This window comes from Petaurus breviceps, unplaced genomic scaffold (genome assembly GCF_028583685.1).
Source record: "Petaurus breviceps papuanus isolate PSGF00001 unplaced genomic scaffold, PetGlider_PUasm1.0 90769, whole genome shotgun sequence".
NCBI lineage: Eukaryota > Metazoa > Chordata > Mammalia > Diprotodontia > Petauridae > Petaurus > Petaurus breviceps.
Genome location: NW_027187341.1, coordinates 13,743,153 through 13,764,668, shown reverse-complemented (window position 1 = coordinate 13,764,668; position 21,516 = coordinate 13,743,153). Strand labels below are relative to the sequence as shown.

Here is a 21,516-nt window from a genome sequence, read left to right as displayed (position 1 = left end):
TCTCTCTCTCTCTCTCTCTCTCTCTCTCTCTCTCTCTCTCTCTCTCTCTGTCTCTCTCTCTGTATTTTGCTCTGGGGGTTTGCTTATGAGAAGGCTCTTGTGATTCCCTGGTCGAGATTCTGAGTAGCCATATGTTCAGAGCCCCCCTACTGCTCAGATGTAAAAGCTCTCTCAATCCAAGGATGTATGTAAAGTATATAGTTGATTCAGGCAGTCAGAGTCCTATCTGTTGGTCTTTATTTCTCTGAAGTTCAGGGTGCTGTCATTTTCCTTGAACTAGTGAATGTAATTTAAAAAGATTGTCGACTCCTTAAACAGCTATCTTTCATAGTAAAGCTGATCTAAGAACCTGTGCTAGCAGCTATCCTGGGGTATGCCAGTGTGGTTGCCACTACACCACAGTGTCCAGGACTATGGTAATGATACTCATGTTATATGTTGCCCTTATAACATCTAGATTATCATGTTGAGTTTAGGTTCCACAGTTTAGAAAAGATACTAATAAGCTGAAGAATGATCAGAAGAGGTGGAGGGTCGTGACAGTCCTGCAATTCTTCCATATGACAATCTGCCAAAAGAAACTAGGATGCTTAGCTCAGATAACAGGGTGAGGCAAGATAGCTCTAAAAACTGTCAGGAAGTAGAAGGATTAGACTTGTCTTGCTTGGCTCCAGGTGGAATTGGCAAAAGCACAGATCCAGACTTCCTAGCCATTAGAGTGGAAGTGGAATGAATTGCCTCAAGAGGTGGCTGGTACACTCTCCTTGGAAGTCTTCAAGCGAAGTGATCCCATTGTATCTCCCACTAGAGTGTAAGCTCCTTGAGAGCAAGGGCTGTCTCACTTTTCCATTTGTAGCACCAGTGATTAGCATAGTTCCTGGAACATGGTAAATCCTTAATAAATGCTTGCTGATTGATGATTGACTAAAATAGTCATAAGGATTCTGGTTTAGACGTGTTTTGTAGTACATGGCTCCCATGGTTCCTTCCAACTGTGAGATTTTCTGATTCCATCATTGCATGACTACAGAGATAATGATCCATTGAGACCATTTTCAAAAGGCTGCCTATTCTCCTGTTTTCATCAAAGATATCCTTGATATGCATGTATATTATATATATACATTTTCACATATATTCACAAATATATTTTCATAAAGATTTTGTAGAGATGAAGCATTACTGATTTCTTTTCAGCTTCCCTTTCAGTATAATAAAACATATCTGTTCTTTTCTCCTCTTGTTGAATATTTCTCTTCCCTGGGATGGCTTGAAAATCAATCCCCCAGTGCCTTTTTATCAAGGACCGGCTTTCATACAATTTCTTCTCCACGTATTTGTTCAGGTCCTGACTTTATCTTAAGTGTCCAAGGTCACTCGGGCACTAAAATGGCAGAGCCAAGATTCAAACCCCAATCTTCTTTCTGATTACAAATCTAGTATTCACTCTGGGAAACCATTAGACTATTTGCTATTCCTCACACTCAACAGACTCTCCATCTCGAGACTCTTTCCCTTGATACTGCCTGTCTCCCTTGCTTGGAATGCTGTGCTTCATCCACTGCATCTCCTAGCTTTGCTGGTTTATCCCCTTAGAGTCTTTCCTATGAGACTGCCTTCCATTTACTTGTCTGTACATTATTTACCCCCTATTAGAATGTAAGCTTTTTGAGGGCATAGTGACTTTCTTTGAATCACCAGCATTTTCTCTAGGGCCTTGCATATGGTAAGCATTCTAGAAATGCTTGTTTGTTGACTGAAGAGTGATTGTGTTTGACTGTACACACCATATATTTTTCCCTGCTGTCATTTTTCAGAGCCAATGACTTCTTCTTATAGGTCAAGATGGAGCTGTTGTGTCTTCTCACTTATAACCTTTCTTCCAATTTGTTATTGGTTTTGACTTGTGCTTCAACTAATTAGTGATTTGACTGCACATAGTCATTTCTCGTCTGTTAAACTACATTCATTTTTGTTTTTTCAGGTATTGTTTGGTACTTGCCACATCTATCCACTAGATGTTGATTTTTCATAGTTATTTTTAATAAAGCCTTCATCATCACATGTGGCTTCTGAGCAATAGACAAAACTCATCTTTTTGATTTATTAATTCAAATCAATATCTTTCACATAATCTTCACCCTCTCCCAGTGTCTACCTTCACAAAGAAGTCACCAAAGTTGACTTGGTTTTTCTTCATTTTTTACTTTTACAATTACTTTACATAATTTTTCTACACCTGATTTTTCTACCACAGATGTTGGCTCATAGACTGCAATTATCTTTGTGGTAGGTTTCGTTTTCCTTTGTTTTGTTTCTACTAATCTTGCTTACAGGAGACAGTTTGACATAAGAAATAGATTTCTCCACTTAAAGTCAGAAAGTCCTAGTTTCAGATCTTATCTCTGGTACTTAGTATGTGACTATGAGTAAATCACTTAACTGCTTGAGTAAGCCTCAGTTTCCTAATCTGTAAAATTGATATAATAATACCTTTTATACCTGACTCTTGAGATTGATTCAAGGTCCAAATGTCTTTAAAGTGCTTTGCAAACTTTTGATCACCATAGAAAAATAATTACTGTAGAATGAGATGACCGTTTGTGACGTGAATGATGTTTTTTGTTGCTTTGGGGGACATGGTGAATGTAGTTCTATTTTCACTTTTATCATCAGTTTTGGTATTATACATCCATTTATGATTTCTCTATATGGCTTCTGGTTTTAATATGTTACTATGTCAAAATGGATGCAGGTAGGTGGGTGGGTGGGTGGATAGAGTATAGGCTTCAAATAAGGAAGACCTAAGTACAAATCAGACCTGAGACCCTATACAAGTCATTTAATCTCTGTTTGCCTTACTCCACTGTGATAGTAATGGAATATAAAGATCCCCCTGTATTGGCTTGTTTTTCAAATTGATTGTGTTAAAACCCAGAGCTTGTTAACCCCACCTGTGGGATGGACTTGTTAACGTGAAAAGAGAGTGCTGAACTGGGAGGAGCTGGTGACATAGAATTGGAGAGACACGAGAGAGAGGCAGAAGAACTTTTTGGAAGCAGCACTTGGGGAGGCAGAGAGAGACTGAGAGGATTGCTGACGGCCACTTTGAATTGCCCTGGACTTTTGAGACCTGCCCCCAGAGCTGCCAAGGACTGAGGAGACATGGCTGTTTTGCTGGTGCTTTGTCTGTTTTGATGTTGTTTTGCTAGATTTGTCCACTGGTGAAAGACAGTCTTGTTGTTGAGGAAGTTCTGGAACCTGGCTGTTGGTTCAGAGCTACTGAGACTGTCCTGCAGACAGAGAGTGAATACTGTCCACTGGTGAAGGACAGTGCTATTGTTGCAGGGGTCTGGGAACCTTTCTGTTGGTTCAGAGCTACTGAGACCGTCCTGCAGACAGAGAGTGAATACTGTACACTGGTGAAGGACAGTGCTGTTGTTGCAGGAGTCTGGGAACCTTTCTGTTGGTTCCGAAGCCCTGAAGAAGGATTTTCTTGTTGTGTGCTTACAGAAATCCTGGGAGAGGGTTCTGCTAATGTTTTCAGGGGTCCTAGGACTGTTCTGCAGACAGAGGATGAATTAATGAAGAGACTGGCAATGTATCTTGTGGCCTTGCTAAGCTTTGTCTCCTCAGAAACAGAGATTGCTGAGAACTTGCCTCCTGTCAAGATGAAGAAAAGACATCCATTTGGGTATTAAGTGCTGTGCTTAAACTTGTTGTAACTCTGGGGTAGATTCAGTTGTGATCCAGGAGTGGGGAACTTTTGACCTTTTTGTGTTCTGTGATTGAACAAATGAATGTACTTTACTTATGATTGGAAACTAATCTCCATTTGAGAAGAGGGCTTTGTGGTGGACTAAATGAAGGTACAGCCTAGGGGTGGAGTAGTATTTAGAGCAGGGACTTTATAATTGATTGAATGAATGTAAGGTCCTGGGGTGGGGTAGTACTTGGAGATTATTTAATCACACTTAGTAAATGCTGTATTTTGAATGATGTCATATTTTGATTCCCTCTGTTCTTAATTTGTCACTGAATAAAATGGAGAGCACCTATGCTGGTATTTTGAACCTTGGGAAGTTGCCTTTCCTTGGCATTACATTACATCCACTAAAGAAGGAAATGGCAAACAACTCTAGTATCTTTGCCCAAAAAACCCCATGGACAATATTGGCATGCTATGGTCCATGGAGTCATGAAGAGTCAGATGAAATTGAATGACTTAAGAAATATCAATATATAAATGATTCATTTTTTCCCCAAAATTGTCATCATTGGCGAAACAAAGCTATTACATTTAGAGTACCCAACAAATCAAAGTAGTTAGGCAGTCCAAAAACAATTGATTCTTAATATCCTCTCTCTTCTTTTCTACAATTCTACCTTTTTTCACTCCATGTGACAAAAGGGGATGCCCAGAATGGAGAGCCATCTGGTAACTGTAGTTGTCTCATGGATCATCATGGACAATGAATTCATAATCTAGTGGCCAACTTGATAATTATGAACCTCTTAACATTTAAGTATACTGGTCCTCCAATGACAGGATAGGCTGTTGCCTCAACCATATTTAAAGGTTTGCTACTTTGGTAGACCTGCCAGAGCTTATGGTAGCCTCTGAAAACTGAGTCCTTTTTGCCCTGTAATGAAACCTCAGTATTGGACTTATGTGAAGACCTGGTTGGGACTGAAATAAAACCCTAGGAAATCAGCATATAAATTGGTCAGGCATTATTAGACACGTGCAATTAGGGAATATCTGTATATTGCTCTTTAAAGCAGCACATAAATTTGAGATTTAGCATCTAAGTTATTTATAAGAAGTAAGCAAGCATGTCAGTGGGGCAGCTTGGTGGTGCAATGGATGGAGTGCCTGGTCCTGGAGTCAGGATGACCTAAGTTCAAATGTGGCCTCATACACATAGTAGCTGTGTGACCCTGGGCAAGTCACTTAACCCTGTTTGCCTCAGTGGCCTTATCTGTAAAATGATCTGGAGAAGGAAATGGAAAATCACTCAGCACCTCCCCCAAGAAAGTCCCCAATATTGGATCATAAAGAGTTGGACATAACTGAAACGACTGAACAGCAGCATGTTGGTTAGTGATACATCACAAGTCGGCTGGGAATGTACTGAAGGAACAAAGACTTGGTTGGGTGGTAGAAAATCTTGTAGTTACAGCCTTTACATAACAAAGTTATCTTGTTTGCTTCTGCCTACCAAATAGAGGGCAATATCAAGTAAATTGCAATATTTTGATTCTACATTTATGATAATAATGATGATAGTAATGATAACTCATTTATCCAATACTTGGAAGTTTACAAGTTTTGTTGTTGTTGTTATTTTATTTCTTTTTAGTTTTCAACATTCATTTCCTTAAGTTTAAAATTTTCTCCCCCTCCCTCCCTCCTCTCTCCCCAAGACAGCATGCAATCTGATATAGGCTCTACACTTACATTCCTGTTAAACACATTTTCACATTAATCATGTTGCACAGAAGAATTATAACAAATGGAAGAAACCATGAGAAACCAAAACAGAACAAAACAAAATAGTCTGCTTTGTTCTGTATTCTGACTCCATAGTTCTTTCTTTGTATATGGATGGCATTTTCCATCACGAGTCTTTTGGAATTGTTTTAGGCCCTTGCATTGCTGAGAACGGCTAAGTCCATCAAAATCAGTCATCACAGACTGTGGCTGTTACTGTGTACAGTGTTTTCCTGCTTCTGTTCACTTCATTCAGCATCAGTTCATATAACTCTTTCCAGGTTTTCCTGAAGTCCGCCTGTTCATCTTTTCTTATAGCACGATAGTATTCCATTACTTTCATATACCACAACTTGTTCAGCCATTCCCCAGTTGACAGGCATCCCTTCAATTTCCAGTTCTTGTCTACCACAAAAAGAGCTGCTATAAATATTTTTGTACATGTCTGTCCTTTTCCCTTTGTTATGATCTCTTTGAGATATAGCCCTAGAAGTGGTATTACTGGGTCAAAGGGTATGCACATTTTTATAATGCTTTGGGCATAGTTCTAAATTGCTCTCCAGAATTGTTGGATCAGCTCACAACTCCACCAACAATGAATTAGTGTTCCAACTTTCCCACATATTCTCCAACATTTATCATTTTCCTGTTTTGTCATATTAGCCACTCTGATAGGTATGATGTGACACCTCAGAGTTGTTTTGATTTTCATCTCTCTAATCAATAGTAATTTAGAGCATGTTGCTATTCTTTTTGTCCAACGATCTTGTGAAATGTGTAATAGAATCATTCCTATTTTAATGAAGAAAATATTTAGATTAGGTGAAGTGAGTTTTCCAAAGTCATGCAATGAATGAACAGAACTGAAACTCAAACCCAGGTCTTTTAACTCCAGTTGTGGGTGGGAGGAAAGATGTTTCCACTGAAGGATACTGTCATTTATGGCATAAATGTTTGTTTTGTTTTTTAATGATCAAGAATTCCTTAAAAGCTTTGGTGATTCAGAAGGTACCTAACCACAGGGAGTAAAAGGCAGATTTTTTTTTCAAATGACTTCATAAAGGGACAAAGAAAGGTTAACATTTTGTCAGAGGCCAAGGCTTCACCTTGCTAGGTAGGGTGCTGGCATGCATGCAGTTAGTTATGGAAACATGTGCTCCTTATTACTTCAGAATTAATTACATAATTACCTACCACTACAGAGAGATCCCAGGGTATCTTAATGGAAAAGCTACACTCCAAAATGAAATAGTAATAATAATTAGCTTTTACTGTATTCAGAGTCCTTTGTAAACTTTAATTTAACCTCCTCACATCTCAATAATGTAAGTAAATATTCCTAGGAATATTACTCTTATTTTTAGTTAAGAAATAAGAAAACTGAGGTCTTCACAAATCTTAATTATTTATTATTAATAAACATTAGTACTTATTATTAATGAGAAAGACAATTTTATATAGTGCTGGCCTGGAAGTCAGAATGACCTGAATTCTAATCCCATCTCAAACACTTGCTATGTGACCCGGGTTAATCCTTTATCCTCTCTCACCCTCTGATTTCCTATCTGTAAAATCAGAAAAATAATATTTTTACAAAGTTATTATGAGGATAGAATTTATATATATATATACACACACATATATGTATACATATGTATATGTGTGTACACATATATATTTATAGGTGTATACATTCGTGTATGCCTGTGTAGTCAAAGATAATGTGTATATATACACGTGTGTATGTTCAAGGATACATATACACATGTGTGTGTGTTCAGATTAATATACACACATGTATATATATTTATGTGTATATGGATACATTTTTATAAAGTGATATATCAGTGTTAGCTATTATAAGTAATACAATGATAATGCATAACAAATTAGTTATTCAATCAAAAGTAAATTATGTTAGAGGGGAGGGGGATATTTCACTAATTACCAGCCAATATTATTAAATCAAGTAACTTTCTTCCAAGGCCAGTGATTCCTAAATTTTGTACACCTGTTGGTTTGAATTTCTCAGTCTGGTGCAATAAACTGAATATTGGCATTAGTGTTAAGGGGCCTGAGTTCAAATAAAGCCCTCCTGCTACTTACTACCTTTGTGATCTTGGCGTAAGCCCTCCTAAAGTGTCACCATAACTTCTCTGGACCTTATGATCTGATGATCCTATCCTATGCCTAAAAGAGATATTTGCCATGCATTCTCATTTGAAATAAGTCAATTAATTTTGAATTTAAAAGAAAGAATTTCAGGACACTTCTTTATATGATTGAAGAAACCCCAATCTTTCATGAGATTTTATTTGAAAATTATTGCCCAAGTCATGGAGGATGTATGGAAGATTGTCATTTAAGTTCTTTCAGTCAGTCAACAGGGGGAACTTATGGCAGAGAAAGGCTAAGTAAATGACCCAGGTATCAGAGATCATTAGGAATGTGGCCAGGGTTAAACACTGAGGACTTTTGGTTGTCTAGTGCTCTTTTCAGTGAAGCTATAAAAGGGCCCTCTCTGATGGGCAAGGAGAAGAGCTGGATTAGCCCAGATATACACCAATAAGCAGAAAATCAAAATCAAGTGACACCTAGATATTCTGTGTTTCAAGTGGTCCTCTTGTCTAAGAGACTCCAGGCCCAGTCCCCTTTGTATCGCTCTGATAATGAAAAAGCCACCATTAGCATAGCACTTTGCACAGTAGAAAGCTAACACTGTTCTGAAAGTACTGTCTGAAAATGGCAGTTGAAGGACAAAATGGTTATAGGCTTGGACTTTAGTCCTAAATGCTACAAAGGTAATCAATCAGGTAAATGTCTATCTCTGAGGCTACAAAGCCTTTTGAGGCTTCACAATTGAAGATTTGTTGGATAGAGGGAAAAGGTGATGTTTGCACACTTGGGTGCAAATATAGCTAGCTTCCTGAACTGGGAAGGTGGCCAACTCACTCTTATTTTGAGAAATAAGTAAGATAAATAGTCACCTTGAGATGATCAAATGAAAGGGCTCCCACATCAGGGATATTTAGGCAGTTTAAATGAACAAATTTCAGTCTGTTTGGCCCTGCATATTCTGTAAAGGTTCAATCAGGAGTGAGCTGAAGAGGCTTTGTTGGGACAGAGTACAGATTTCAATGGCCTTATGGATAGCTGAAGGGTAGAATTTTAGGTACACCATTTCCTCTGCAATTAAATTTACTTTATGTGGTGGGAGTCTCTTTGTATGATGGCATTCATTGCCTGTGTTAATTGATGCACAATATATAAGTGAGTCCTAAAGTCATATGGGTAACAGAGTTTAATTGCCTGGTATAAAATATGTATACTGAGTACAATCTGCTCCCACGATGAACTGTTGTATGGATAAAGATAGTTTATCTTGATGGCAGCTTGTCTGAGGAAATTCTAAATGCCTCGAATTTCCTCCTAGTTCAGAAAGAACTGCTTGCAGCTTCCTCAAGACAGTGGGAATGGTTTGGGGATCTTTCCGTGTTCACACACGATAGTTTAGAACATCCACTCAAACAGGTGAATCTTACGTTTCTATTTCTTAGCAGCAACTTCTTGCTACTGAAGCGAAAGATAGTCTTGTGATAAAATGATATACCATCCTGTAAAGAGTCATACCAACAATGCCAACTAGCATGTAGACAGACCATTCAGTGGCTAATTCTCAGGAATAAATTGATGTTAATTAGTAGACTATATACTTTTGGAGAAAAAAAAGATTCCTAAAATCAGTGTGTGGAAGATAAATATTTTCACTCAACTGTTGGCTTGAAGTCACTTAATATGCCGTATATTTTACTCTTTTAAAATGACATGATTCTTCTTCTAGTTTGAACCATTAAAAATATATCCACATAGATTTCAAATTCAAAGAACATTCAGGCTAAGTCAAATAATATCTAGGTTACAAGGATATTCCAACAGATATTGAAAAACAAAGATATCTCCATAGCTCCCGGATAGACCCCAGACCTTTTAGGATGGAACATTCTCATCTTTTATTCAGGATCTGACATTATTTAATATTGATTTTATTCATTTTCCAGTTTCCACTTTAAAGTCTGTAAAAGTTGTTTTTATGTGGGCTATTTCATTTGAGCTTCACAACAACTCTGTGCAGTAGGCACTATAGAGATTATTATCTTCATTTTACAGATGGGAAAAATAGACTCAGCTTAGTCATTCAGCTAGTAAGTTTCTTTTTTTTTTCTTTTGGAGGGAGGAAGGCAAGGCAATTGGGGTTAAGCAACTTGCCCAAGGTCACGCAGTGTGTCAAGTGTCTGAGGTCAAATTTGAACTCAGATCCTTCTAACTCCAGGGACAGTGCTCTATTCACTGCACCACCTATCTGTCCCACTAGTAAGTTGCAAAGATGCAAGTCTTCCTGACTACAAATCCACTTTCTATTCTGTACTCCATGATGCTTTAGAGTAGTTTCTTTCTTTCTTTTTTCCCCTTTTTTTTCTGCTTTCCTAGCTCTTTTCATCTTTAAATACATTTTACAGGCAACTGTTCTCTAAACTTACAGGATGACTTAGTTCTTAACATAAAAGCTAAATTCTTGGTCAGCCCACTCCATTGATGTGTATGTACATAGAAAAGGCTGCAGAGTTGCTGCATCGAAGACCCCATTTATGAAGACTTGTGAGCTGAAGGCAGGATGCCTGACATCTTCACAAATGGTACTCTTCATCAATCTATCACAGGGCATAGATGGGATAGCCCTTGGTTAGGGGTACTTAACTGGACTCCTGCTAGTGCTATCTTACCTGGAAGTGGGTTTCTTTTCATTTGACTGTTTGTTTTGGAAAGGCAGTGGTTATTCCCTTGAAGGATATTGGATTTAGTTTCTTATCAGTCTTTTCATCCCCTTTTTTATAGAGCCTGATGATCTCCTTGTGGACCCTGCACATACTAACCAAAAGGCTCCTGCACCTCCAGGTGTATATAATGCAATAGTAGATGAGCGTGGAGTTGAAAGTGTCAAAGAACGGCCCAAGGAACTCACACAAATGATGGCTGCAGGTAAATACTAGTGATTTCCGAGAACACCTTAGCAACACTGTCATAGGACTTTATTGGGAATGTTTGTCTAGCCATGAAAATAAGCAATGGTCCATGTTCTCTAGGGCCTAAGGGAAATTAGATGGTGAGCTCATAAAGGCTAGATTTAGGATTAAAGCAAATTGAACATACCTAACTTCTTTTCTTTCTATTCCCCTCCCTTTTTTAATGGGTGGGAGTGGTAGGGATTTGGGGAAAAGAGAAGGTTGTCATGGAAGTCTTTGCTTGTGAAGTTGAAGTTACATGTGCCCTAGATCAGTGGACTCCAGAATAGAAGCTGGAACTTCTGAGGGACCAAGGTAGAACCTCAAGAGGGTTGTGACAGGACCCCAAAGGGCATGGCATCCAATACTTGGCAGGATGAAAGATTAGTTGAATTCCCCCATGCAATACCCAGTCATCTTACTTGTCTCCAACACAACCACAACTATTACAGTCCAACAATCCCTTATTTTCGCCTTTACCCATTGTTGTACCATCATGCAACCTGCCCCTTTTGGAAGACTGGTGTTGGTCCCTCAGGGAAGTTATAACTGAACCCAAACCGGGCACCCACAGCAGTAGCTTTTCAAATGTCAGTGGAAAAATTCTACTTCCCTCTTTGACCCTGATAAGGGGTGAGTTTGGAGACCATTGCTGTATATATTCCCCTAAGTAGTGAAATGAGGAGTTTGAAGAAGAGGGAATCTTGAGTTAAAAAGAAATGTTAAAAAGGATATTGGGACCAATTCAAATGTAATATTCTGAGCAGAATTTTATTGTTGATAACTATTTGTAAAACTCTTAGTCACTGAGAAGCACCCGTTCCAAAAATACATGTGTGCAAACCAATGTCTTTATTTTTAGTCTGATAATCAAGTCTACTTCTTCAGTAGAGAGAAAATCTCTGTTTTGCTTATCAGAATAATTCATATGCTCTACCCTCCCTGTTCCTCCTAGAAACACTCTGAAAAGATGAAGTTTATGTAGGGCTCACATTGGTGTGCCCATTTTACAGATGAGGACACTGAGGCACATAAACAGGCAGTGATTTCCCCAACATGGCAGATATTGGAAAGAAAACTTGGTTTTTCTGGCTTTCAAATCTGCTATTTTTTTTTTTCTTCAAAACGGCTGCTTCCCTGTAACTTAACTAATGTTGTTTCACCGGGAGAAGGAAGTGCTTTTCTCCTCTTTACCAGGGGTGCCTCAGTAATAGCTCGTTGTGTATAATATAAACTACATGTCATTAAGTTCCTTCTCAGAACACATTCAGAAACTCTTTATGTTTATGTCTGGGGAAAGTGTTGCTGTAGATTACAGTGCTTTATTTTTTGGTGGTATGGGGATGTGGTAAATGAAGCCTCACATCTCTGGAAACATAATTTCCTTTAAAACAAACATTCTTGCCTGTTGACTCCAACTTATAATTTGTTTGTTGTTGTTATTGTGTTTTTTTCCCCCTGCAGCAGCTGATGGTTTGGGAAGTATAGCAATTGATACGACACAGCTGAACATGTCCGTCACCGATCCAACAGCCTGGGCAACCGCCATGAATAATTTGGGGATGGTACCAGTGGGCCTGGCAGGACAGCAGCTTGTGTCAGGTAAGCCTTCTTCCTCAAGGCCCTGGGAGGTGCAGAGGCAGGAACATAGCCTTTATTATCTATTATGTCATCACTGGCATTTTAGGAGGTCATGATGGGGACTGCCAAGGGCTGGGAATATGACGGAAGGAATAAAAGAAGCCCTGATTATTGGTCTTGTCTACAGTGCCCCTGCAACATTGAGACTGTCTTTTGGTTTATGGCTATGTTGTATTTGTCCTGGCTCTGGTTGAGTATATGTGTCTCATTGCTACACTGATCTGCCCCAATTGGTGTTGTTTCTCAGATAGAGACCTGTGGTTATCATCCTCCCACTTCCCCGTCTCTGATGACTGCATTATGTTCTTATCTATAAGATGTTTACAGTTATGGCTCAATCTTTGAAGTCAGTTACAGTAAAGGTTATCAGAACAAAGATGCTATACATATTTTCCATTTGGAAAGAGTTCAGCATTGTGTAAGTAGGTGCTCAACTGACCTCTGAGACAGGAAGATCTCTGTTTGAGTGTACCTATGCCAAATATTGGTTGTGTGACTCTGGACAAATCATTCTGTGTTCCAGAAAATTCTCTATGATGGTGAGGTCTGAAGAAGATGAATATTTGCATTGGTAAAAGAAGTTCCCTGCCAGGATCTCTCTTTCCTGATATAGACCTGGCTAAAAAGAAAAAAAAAATCTTGACTCAATTCATCCAGTATTCACTGAGTATTTATTATGCCCAATACTGTTCTTTGTACCATGTGAGTTTCAAGGGGCAAGTATAAGACCCAGTTCATGCTCTCAAAGATTTTACACATCCTCATGTAGACAAAACTAATGCATAGCAAATTGTTGCTTTGCTCTTTAAATGTATCTGAAAGTCATATGGGTACTCCCTCCCTCCACTGACTATAAGATGCCAACCCAGAAATCATCATTAGCAGAAGTGTTTGTGTTGCCGAAGTGTGTAGTTTTTTCATATTGTGTGGGGACGTGTGGCAAGGAGGCAGATATGTTGTGTACTGATAGGAGATCAGTTCCCTGTGAGTAATTATCAAATTGTCAACCAGCAGGCCTTCTTACTCTAAGCTGGGGATGCAGCTTGGGTGGTCTTAAAGCAAGAGATATCGAACTCAAGAAAAATTTCACTTTTTTAAAGCATTGATTCTTGGAAAGAATGCTCAGATAGCCTGGAATTCCCTTTGTAAGTTGATGCTGTGAAATACTGTTCAGAGAAGAGAAATTAGATGAGAAAAGAGAGGAAAGGCATTAAGAAAAAGGAAAAAAGGAAAGAAAGAAGGATGGGAAGAAGAATAAAATTAGTTTATCATCTTAACATCTCATAATCTGTATAAAAGATAGTCCTTAGTGGCAATGGCAATACAAAAAAAAAATACCATTTGTCTGATCTGCAAAAATGACTTAAGGATGTGTGTGTGTGTGTGTTCATGCACACTACCAGAGTGCAGGTAAGTCCATAGCTTTCTTCGCTCCCAATTTTAGTATCTGCAGATGAAATTGTCCATGGTTTGGGGTACCCTCTGACACATTAGCTAGACCCTTTAATCTTGTCAGACATTTTTTCATTGAATTAGAAAGTGGAGATTTTCTTTTTTGCCTTCCAAATTTTTCCAGCCTCCTAATTGAAATATTAATAGATTGGAAATTACTTTAATCTTCCCAACCCCTCCTACTCCCCCTCTGTCCCCTGAATACTTTGTGTCTTCTGGAGTAAACCATATCCTCAACAATTCATTATTTTTTTTCTATGGTTCTGAGACTTCTGACGTTTTAACCATGACCAATTTATGATTTTCCCAACAACTTACCATGAAAAGAATTACAGCCCTGCTCGTTATAGAAGATTTACCGTGTCTGCACTGAATTACATTCTCTATCTCCTGTATTAGCCAAACTGCTTAAACTGTCTCTGAACCTTTTGGGGTCTGACTTGACTCTTTCATTATTTCCTGGACCTCCTAGTTTAGTTATATGTAGCTGAGCTTTCTCTGATGCCATCTAACCACATTTGCTTAAGTTTCAAAAAATAGAAATCCTTGTACTATCTCAGGATGAAATTCTTTTCACATTCCTTTTTCTTTAGCGTTATCTATAATTCGTCCCTTTCTACATAACCAGAGCTCACCTAAGCCTCTTAACTGGCTCCTCAAAAACAAAATGTTAGATGAAAGGATAAGACAAGGGACAGTTTTTCCCATAGGAGGAATGTTATAGTAGAACAACATTATAGCCGGGTTTCACCATAGATATTAGGACAAATTAAGGATTTTATTGCATAATTACTTTGGCTGAGGCAAGGTCATGTAACTTTCCCCAATAGACCCCTATTTTTGAGGTAGGTCACTGCTTTTTACTTAAAATCCCCCATGATATATACAGTTGCCCAGTTCATGAATTAGGGACTGGTTGATAATAGCAAATAGAACAAGGGTCCTTAACCTTTTTGTGTCATAGATTCCTATGGTGATCTGATAAAGCCTGTTAATCCCTTTTCAGAATAATGCTTTTAAATACATAAAATTCAATACATAGAATTAATAAGGGAAACCAATTATATATGTGTGTATGCACACATACTTATATGTATATATACATATGTAATACATTGTGTATATGTGTGTGTGCGCGCACACACCTATACATATGTACATGCATGGATGTGAAGTTCAGGGACCCCAGGATAAAAACTTCTTATTAGAGGGATGGCTGGAACCTCTGTTACTTTTTAGGAACTTGCCTCAAAAGATTGTCCTTGCTGATAATCACATGTCTTTATTAGTCCAAGGAAAGTACCTTCTAGACCATCCCAATTTTCTTGTTACTGGAATCATGGTAGAAGCCCACATGGAAACACAATCAACCATACCTGGTTCTGTTTGAGTGTTTGCAAGAATGGTTCTAGGAATTTTTAAGAGTTTTTAGAAAGCTGTCCTCAAAATAACAAAAGTAGTTATTAAGCTTCTGAGCAATAATTCTCAATACATGATATTTGACAGAGGTGAAGTCCTTTAAGGGGGGCTTCTCAACCTTTAATAGCTACTGCCCATGGATGCTTGGATCCATCAATGGAAATGTATGACTTAGGCATTTACCACAAAGATATTCTTCATCAGATCTTGGAAAGAAGGAAGGAAGAAGGGAGGGAAGGGAAGGGAAGGGAAGGGAAGGGAAGGGAAGGGAAGGGAAGCTCTGTTTAACTTTCCTTACTGTAGGATAGAGAATAGAAATTCTTTGTGGTTCTATATTGTACTATGAATCCTTCCTCTCCCCTTCCTCCCACATAAACATTTTCTTTTTCTACGGTACTGACCTTTTAATCTTACAAAATGAATTTTTATTTCTCCTCTCCTGTCCAAAAGATGTTTAATTGTTAAATACTATGTCATATCCTGTGTATATGTCATGTGTTGTGAACTATAGGAACAGCACTTTCTTCTCTCCCTGTCAAAATTGTCTTGCATATATACATAAAAGTATATATAATATATGTATACATAGTATATGTATATGTGTGTATGCATACCTATAGTTATACACATATGTATATGCACATACATAGAGATATGCATGCATGTAGACCTATAAACATACACACATGTATGAAACAAGACAAGTAAAAGTGATTCCATTTTGTGGTCTTTCCTCTGTCAGATCCTCATGTATGCAGTTTGGTACCAATGACTAATCAATTTTAAGTGCAGCTACCCTTTTAAATACCAGTCTGATGTTATCTATACACAATTTAATCTCTTATCTATTGGTGCTATAAAATTGAATTTTTGATCTGGGAAAATGTCAAAGTCTTTCATTTGTAAAGAGAGACTTTTGTTAATAATTGTGTTATGTCTTCTCTGCTTCTTTATCCTTTCTTTCCACTTGTTATTCATTGACATTTTCTGTTCTTGTAATAGCTCATTCTTGCATTATGGATTCTCCGCATTACATGCATGCATTCATATAATACAGTCAGACTGAAAATTATCCAAAAGAATGCCCTTTAATAATGCAACTCTTGTGTAAGGGGTTCAAGGAGAAGAGAATATGATCATATTTGAAAAAACAAATTACTTTACTTCTAAGGCATAGATTTTCATTGTATTTAGGTAGAACCTATTTTCTGGCTAGGTAGCCTGCCTACTTGGTATGATGATGATGGGAAGCCCTTCTGCTAAAAAGCATTTCTCCTATTGACCCTGAAAATTTCACCATTATTCATTCCTTTAAATTGCATCACTTGTTTCCTGTGACACTTTAAAATGTTCATACACATACACACACATACATGCCCACATGCACACACTCCTTCATATAATTCAGTCTCATTTGCCTTACTCAGGATGAGTTGATCTAGTCCCGTCTTTCCTGGGTAACTAGGCAGTGGTTCTAGAGCTCCTTGGGCTCCTGATGGAATATGGGCATACTGTATGGGAGTAAAGGGCAAAGAGAAGTAGTTAGGAAGAATGGAAGGGCCAAAGAAAAACCTTATATGATCATAGATTTAAATTTTAGTGATTATCTCATTTGGGGTTCTTAACTTTTTTTAGAGGGACAGACACATTAGGCAGTTGAGGAAGCCTACAGACCTCCCTTCAGAATACTATTTTAAAATGTACAATAAAATAAATGCAAAGGATTGCAAATGAGATCAGTGATATTGAATTATCAAAATATATTTTTAAAAAACACATAAATTCACAGACCTCAGATTAATAACCCCTGACCTACTTCAGCTTCCACATTTTACAGATGAGAATACAGAGCCCTAGATGCCTCAAGTCACATAGATATTAAGTTCCATAGTGGGGTTTTGAACCCTGTGCTCTAGCTCCAATTCTAGGACTTTCCTTCTGCTGTTTCTTGCTGACTCACATCTCTCTATTTCTTTGACAGTTTGCCACCAGTGCTGGCTTTGAAAAATAAATAAATATCATTAGTTAGGACTTTTTCACTTTTAGTTGTATTTCAGAGGGGAATTTTATTATATGAAGTTGAATGCCAGAAAATGGATTTAAATATTTAATTCTTTGTGACTCTAATCTTTTTTAGAAATTCTCTTTGAAGTGGAGGGCTCTTCCCAAAGATTCCTGGGCTTAGAGTTTGGAATCCAGAGATACTGGACTCTCCTATCTAGAGAATACCCAGGAGGAGATTAGTGGTATCAGGTAGACTGCTATGAATTAGTGATGGCCATCTGGCTTTCAAGTCCCTGAATATGATTTAGCAGGGCCATAAATACAGAAAAGGAGGGGGTAGGTTTCAACATCCAAAAAAAAAAAAAGGAATCTCACACAAAGTAGCAACCAAATGGAGCTTTTTAATCATGAAAACAGAGAAGATAAATTAGACTCATTGCATAAATCCAATCAAGTAAAAGAGCAGAATTGGAAGCAATGAAATACAGAACTAACAGGATTTCAGTTGAATATAACTCCACTGTAAAATAAGACACATACAGTTTCCCAGCAGAAACATCAGACCTTTTTTGCCTCTGGCCTTTTGCTTAAAAAGGACCTGCATTTTTATGAACTCTCAGAAGGGGAAAGGGAGGGAAGAGGGCGAGATGAGGAGAAAATGTAGAGGGAAGGAGAGTAAAAGAGGTGTCATTTGGACATAGGAAACATGGCAAGAGGAAGAATCGGTTTTTGTAGATGGCCAAACCCTATTTACCTGCATCAGACAACCTTTGTTATGTATGCCAAAGTAGTAAATTACATAAAAATCCTTTCACGAGGCATACATGGATGGGGCGGGGGTTTCACAGAATAGTGAAGTGGTTGAAGTGGCTGTTTTCAGGACTATCCCCCTTCTCTAGCTATACTAGTGCCTTTTTCTTTATTCTCAATGCTCCTTACCTGGCCCAGTTAAATCCCACCTACCATCCCCATATCAGGCACCTCTCCTGTGTCCCATTCTTGTTCTCAGCCTACTGGAAGTGAAATCCTAAAAGGTGTTAACTGATGCATAAAGGGATGATTTCTCTCAGGGTCATTCGCAATTTAAAAGAGGATTCTAGAAGCTGACAGAAAGTATCCCCCAGGGACATACAGAATTGTGTCTGCTCTTATGGTTTTGGTGGACTTCCTGTAGTATTTCTGGTTGGGAAAGGGGATAAGGCAACTCACCCGCCTTCACACCCTTATTGTCTAGGAGGTGAAGAGATGAAGGTTTGGTGTAGTACTGCTGACGTGTTATATGGCCCTGATATAGATATTCACTCAGTCATGACAGTGGGAAACCTGGTAAGACCAATTCCTAGTGAGGCTGGAACTGCCCAGTTGTCGTGAGAACACTCACTCTCTTCATAGGAAACTTCAGTCCTTCAAGTGCTCTGTGGTGACAGAAGCACTCTTCTTTCATTCGGGAGTGGACAGGAAACTTTACCTTCAGCTGAACCATTCTATGACCTTGACTATAAATGCAGTGGTTCTTACAAGGTTAGTTAGACAGAAATGTCTTAAGTGTCAGTACACACCACAATGGAACACATGCCCATTTTTTTTCTTCTCTATTGGGAGACACTGGCTTCAAAGAATGACAAAGCTTCCTAGACATCATTAAATCCAATCTCCTCATTTTTCAGATGAGGCCCAGGGTAGGTCATTTGATTCTTTTTATTGTACCATGATACATGATATGGAGCAGCTAGGTAGTGCAGCGAATAGAGCATTGGGCCTGGAGTCAGGAAGACTCATCTTCCTGAGTCCAAATCTGACCTCAGATGTTTACTAGCTGTGTTACCTGTTCGCACTCAAGGATAAAGAGCAAACAAACTTTTTGCTCTTTGAATCTCCACTAAAGCTTTCATGTGTCTGATAGCTGGTATTCATACAGTATACTATGATTTGCAAATAAGTTACAAAGTCTCCCTGATTCTAACTCCACTACTTCTCCAGCATCCATCCCCATTTCTCCACTCACGTGGAAGCCATTCATGTGTCTTGCCTGAGTTCTCATCCTAGGCTATTACTTTGTCTCCCAGCTTTCCATCTTTCCATTGTCCAAGCCATCTTCTATACAGCTGCCAACTTCATCTTTCCCATGAAGTGTGTACTTTTCAACTTGGTGTTTTAAGCCCTTCACAATCTGACTACAAACCTACTTTTCCTACTGTTTTTTCATAAAAATTATCTCCAGGTCATGAACATTCTAGTCAAATGTCAACTTAGATCCATGCATTTGTATAGACTATGAACCATACATAGAATGTACACCCTACTTTATTCAGCATTTTAGAGACCTTATTCAAGGCTCAGGTCTAGTGCCATTACCCTTCATTGGTTTCTTCCAATTATTAATATTCTCTGTCTCTTCAGTGCAGTGGATAGAGTGTTGACCTTATAGTCAGGAGGACCTGAGTTCAAATCCAACCTTGGGCACTTACTAGCTGTGCGACCCTGGGCAAGCCACTCAACGCTCAGATTCCTCATCTGTAAAATGAATTGGAGAAGGAAATGGCTAAACCATTCCAATATCTTCACTAAGCAAACACCAGATGGGGTCATGAACAGTCAGACATGACTGATCACCTAGACAACAGCAACAAAACCATGCAGTAACCATTCCACACCCCTAGTAGAACTAAGAGATTTGAAAGCAAGAAATGTTTAATTTTTGTCTTTAATTTTTGTCCATGTCTGGCACAGTGCTTTGCGTATAATAAATGCTTGAGAAAGTTCTGTTGATTGATTGGTTAAAATTTCCTTTGAATTCAACTGAACTTTGCTGAACATTATCTCATCTGATTCTCACAACACTGAGAACTGAAGTTGGTAGTGAATGTATTGTCACCTCCTTCTTACAGATGAAGAGATGTAAAAGTCCGAAAAGGTCAAGACAGCTCAGTAAATAGCTGAATCGGGCTTGAGCCTCTGTTTTCTGATTCCGAGTTCAGTGTACTTTCCACAATATTCTTCCCACACTATCTAATTTAAAAAGTTAAGCAAGCTGGGTAGCAAGCACCTTAAAGCACAAAGAGTTAATTCAACTCAGTCGTTTACTCAATCTCACTGGAGACTATTTTTCAGGGATATCTTTCTGTCTTGGAATATATAATGGAGCTGAACTGGGATTTCATCCCTCTCCAGATTCTATGCACAGACCCTGATTTGGGCTTATTTTTATCTGTGTGACTGAGGAAGTCGCAGCCTCTTTGAGCCTGTTCTCATTTCTAAATTGATTAGGTTGAATTGAATGACCTTCAAGCTTCCTTCCAGCTCTAGATGCATGGTGCTCTGACCAATTGATAAGAAATTCTGGAGAAATTCTATAAAAAGAACAGAAGAAGCAGTAGTCTGAGGTGTATATCAACCAGAGGAAACTTTGAACGGTCTAACAAAAATGGAGTTAAATAATATGGAATAGTGGAAAAGACAACTGCACTGATAGGGAGAAAATTTGTCTGGGCCTCAGGTATTTTATCTGTAAGATGTAGAGGGTGGGATAAAATACACTTGAGAATTTAACTAGCCAAAAAAAAAAATTGGATAATTGAAAGAAGAATTCCGAAGTTAAGAATCTGAGAAGGGAAGGCTAAAACTGTCTATAAAGGCAACACCTTGACAAAGTAATCAACATAGAAAAGAGGAGAGACTGTTCATAGCCTATCAGGTGCATTGTATTAGTAACTAGCAGTATGGACATCTCAGTTACTAGGATAGCCATGGGTTGATTTTTATTTGCTTGCTTTGTCTTGTTTTGGTTTTGGGGTGTGTGTGTGTGTGTGTGTGTGTGTGTGTGTGTGTGTGTGTGTGTATGTGTGTATTTACTGACCCAGATTCCCTGCTGAGTTAATCATACATTCTGTCCTACAAGCCTTAGTCAAGGAGGATTCACATGAGGAGGACTTTAATCTTCGAAGCCTCTGAGGAATCACGTCTAGATTACAGAAGGAGAAAGGACTAGCCAAAGGGAATGAGAAATGTGCCTTGGCCTCATTGTCTTTGTCATCAGACACATTGTTCCCGATGCATCTGCTGCAGCGGGTAATAATTGAGGTCAGAGATGAAAGGATGCAGTTTGGGAGCTAGACACTTAGATGCCCCCCCACATGAGGGAGATGGCAGGGGATGTCTTGGGTCTTCTGCACATATAAAAGGCACTAACTTTGTTGCTGTTGGCATTCAGTTGTGACTCCATTTGGTGTTTTCTTGGCACAGATACTGGAGTGGTCTGCCATTTCTTTCTCCAGTTCATTTTTCAGATGGGGAAACTGGGGCAGACTGTGAGGAGTCACACAGATACTAAGTGTCTGAGGTTGAATTTGAACTCAGGTCTTCTTGACTCCAGGCCTGGCCCTCTATCAACTGCACCACCCAGCTGTAGAGGGAGCAGGCAAACACAGTTAGTCCTCAATTAAATAT

At 38.6% G+C, this 21,516-nt stretch overlaps 1 protein-coding gene across 8 annotated transcripts in view; it reads left to right on the top strand.

Moving 5' to 3' along the window:
- The window catches only part of ENOX1 (ecto-NOX disulfide-thiol exchanger 1), a 726,395-nt gene that overhangs the window by 449,254 nt on the left and 255,625 nt on the right, over window positions 1-21,516 (top strand). For all 8 annotated transcript variants that reach the window (XM_069068688.1, XM_069068694.1, XM_069068693.1 and 5 more), the window contains 2 exons: window positions 10,388-10,531; window positions 12,019-12,156. In XM_069068688.1, the coding sequence (XP_068924789.1) occupies window positions 10,519-10,531; window positions 12,019-12,156 (151 nt within the window). In that variant the 5' untranslated portion in view covers window positions 10,388-10,518. The remainder of the gene's footprint in view (window positions 1-10,387; window positions 10,532-12,018; window positions 12,157-21,516) is intronic.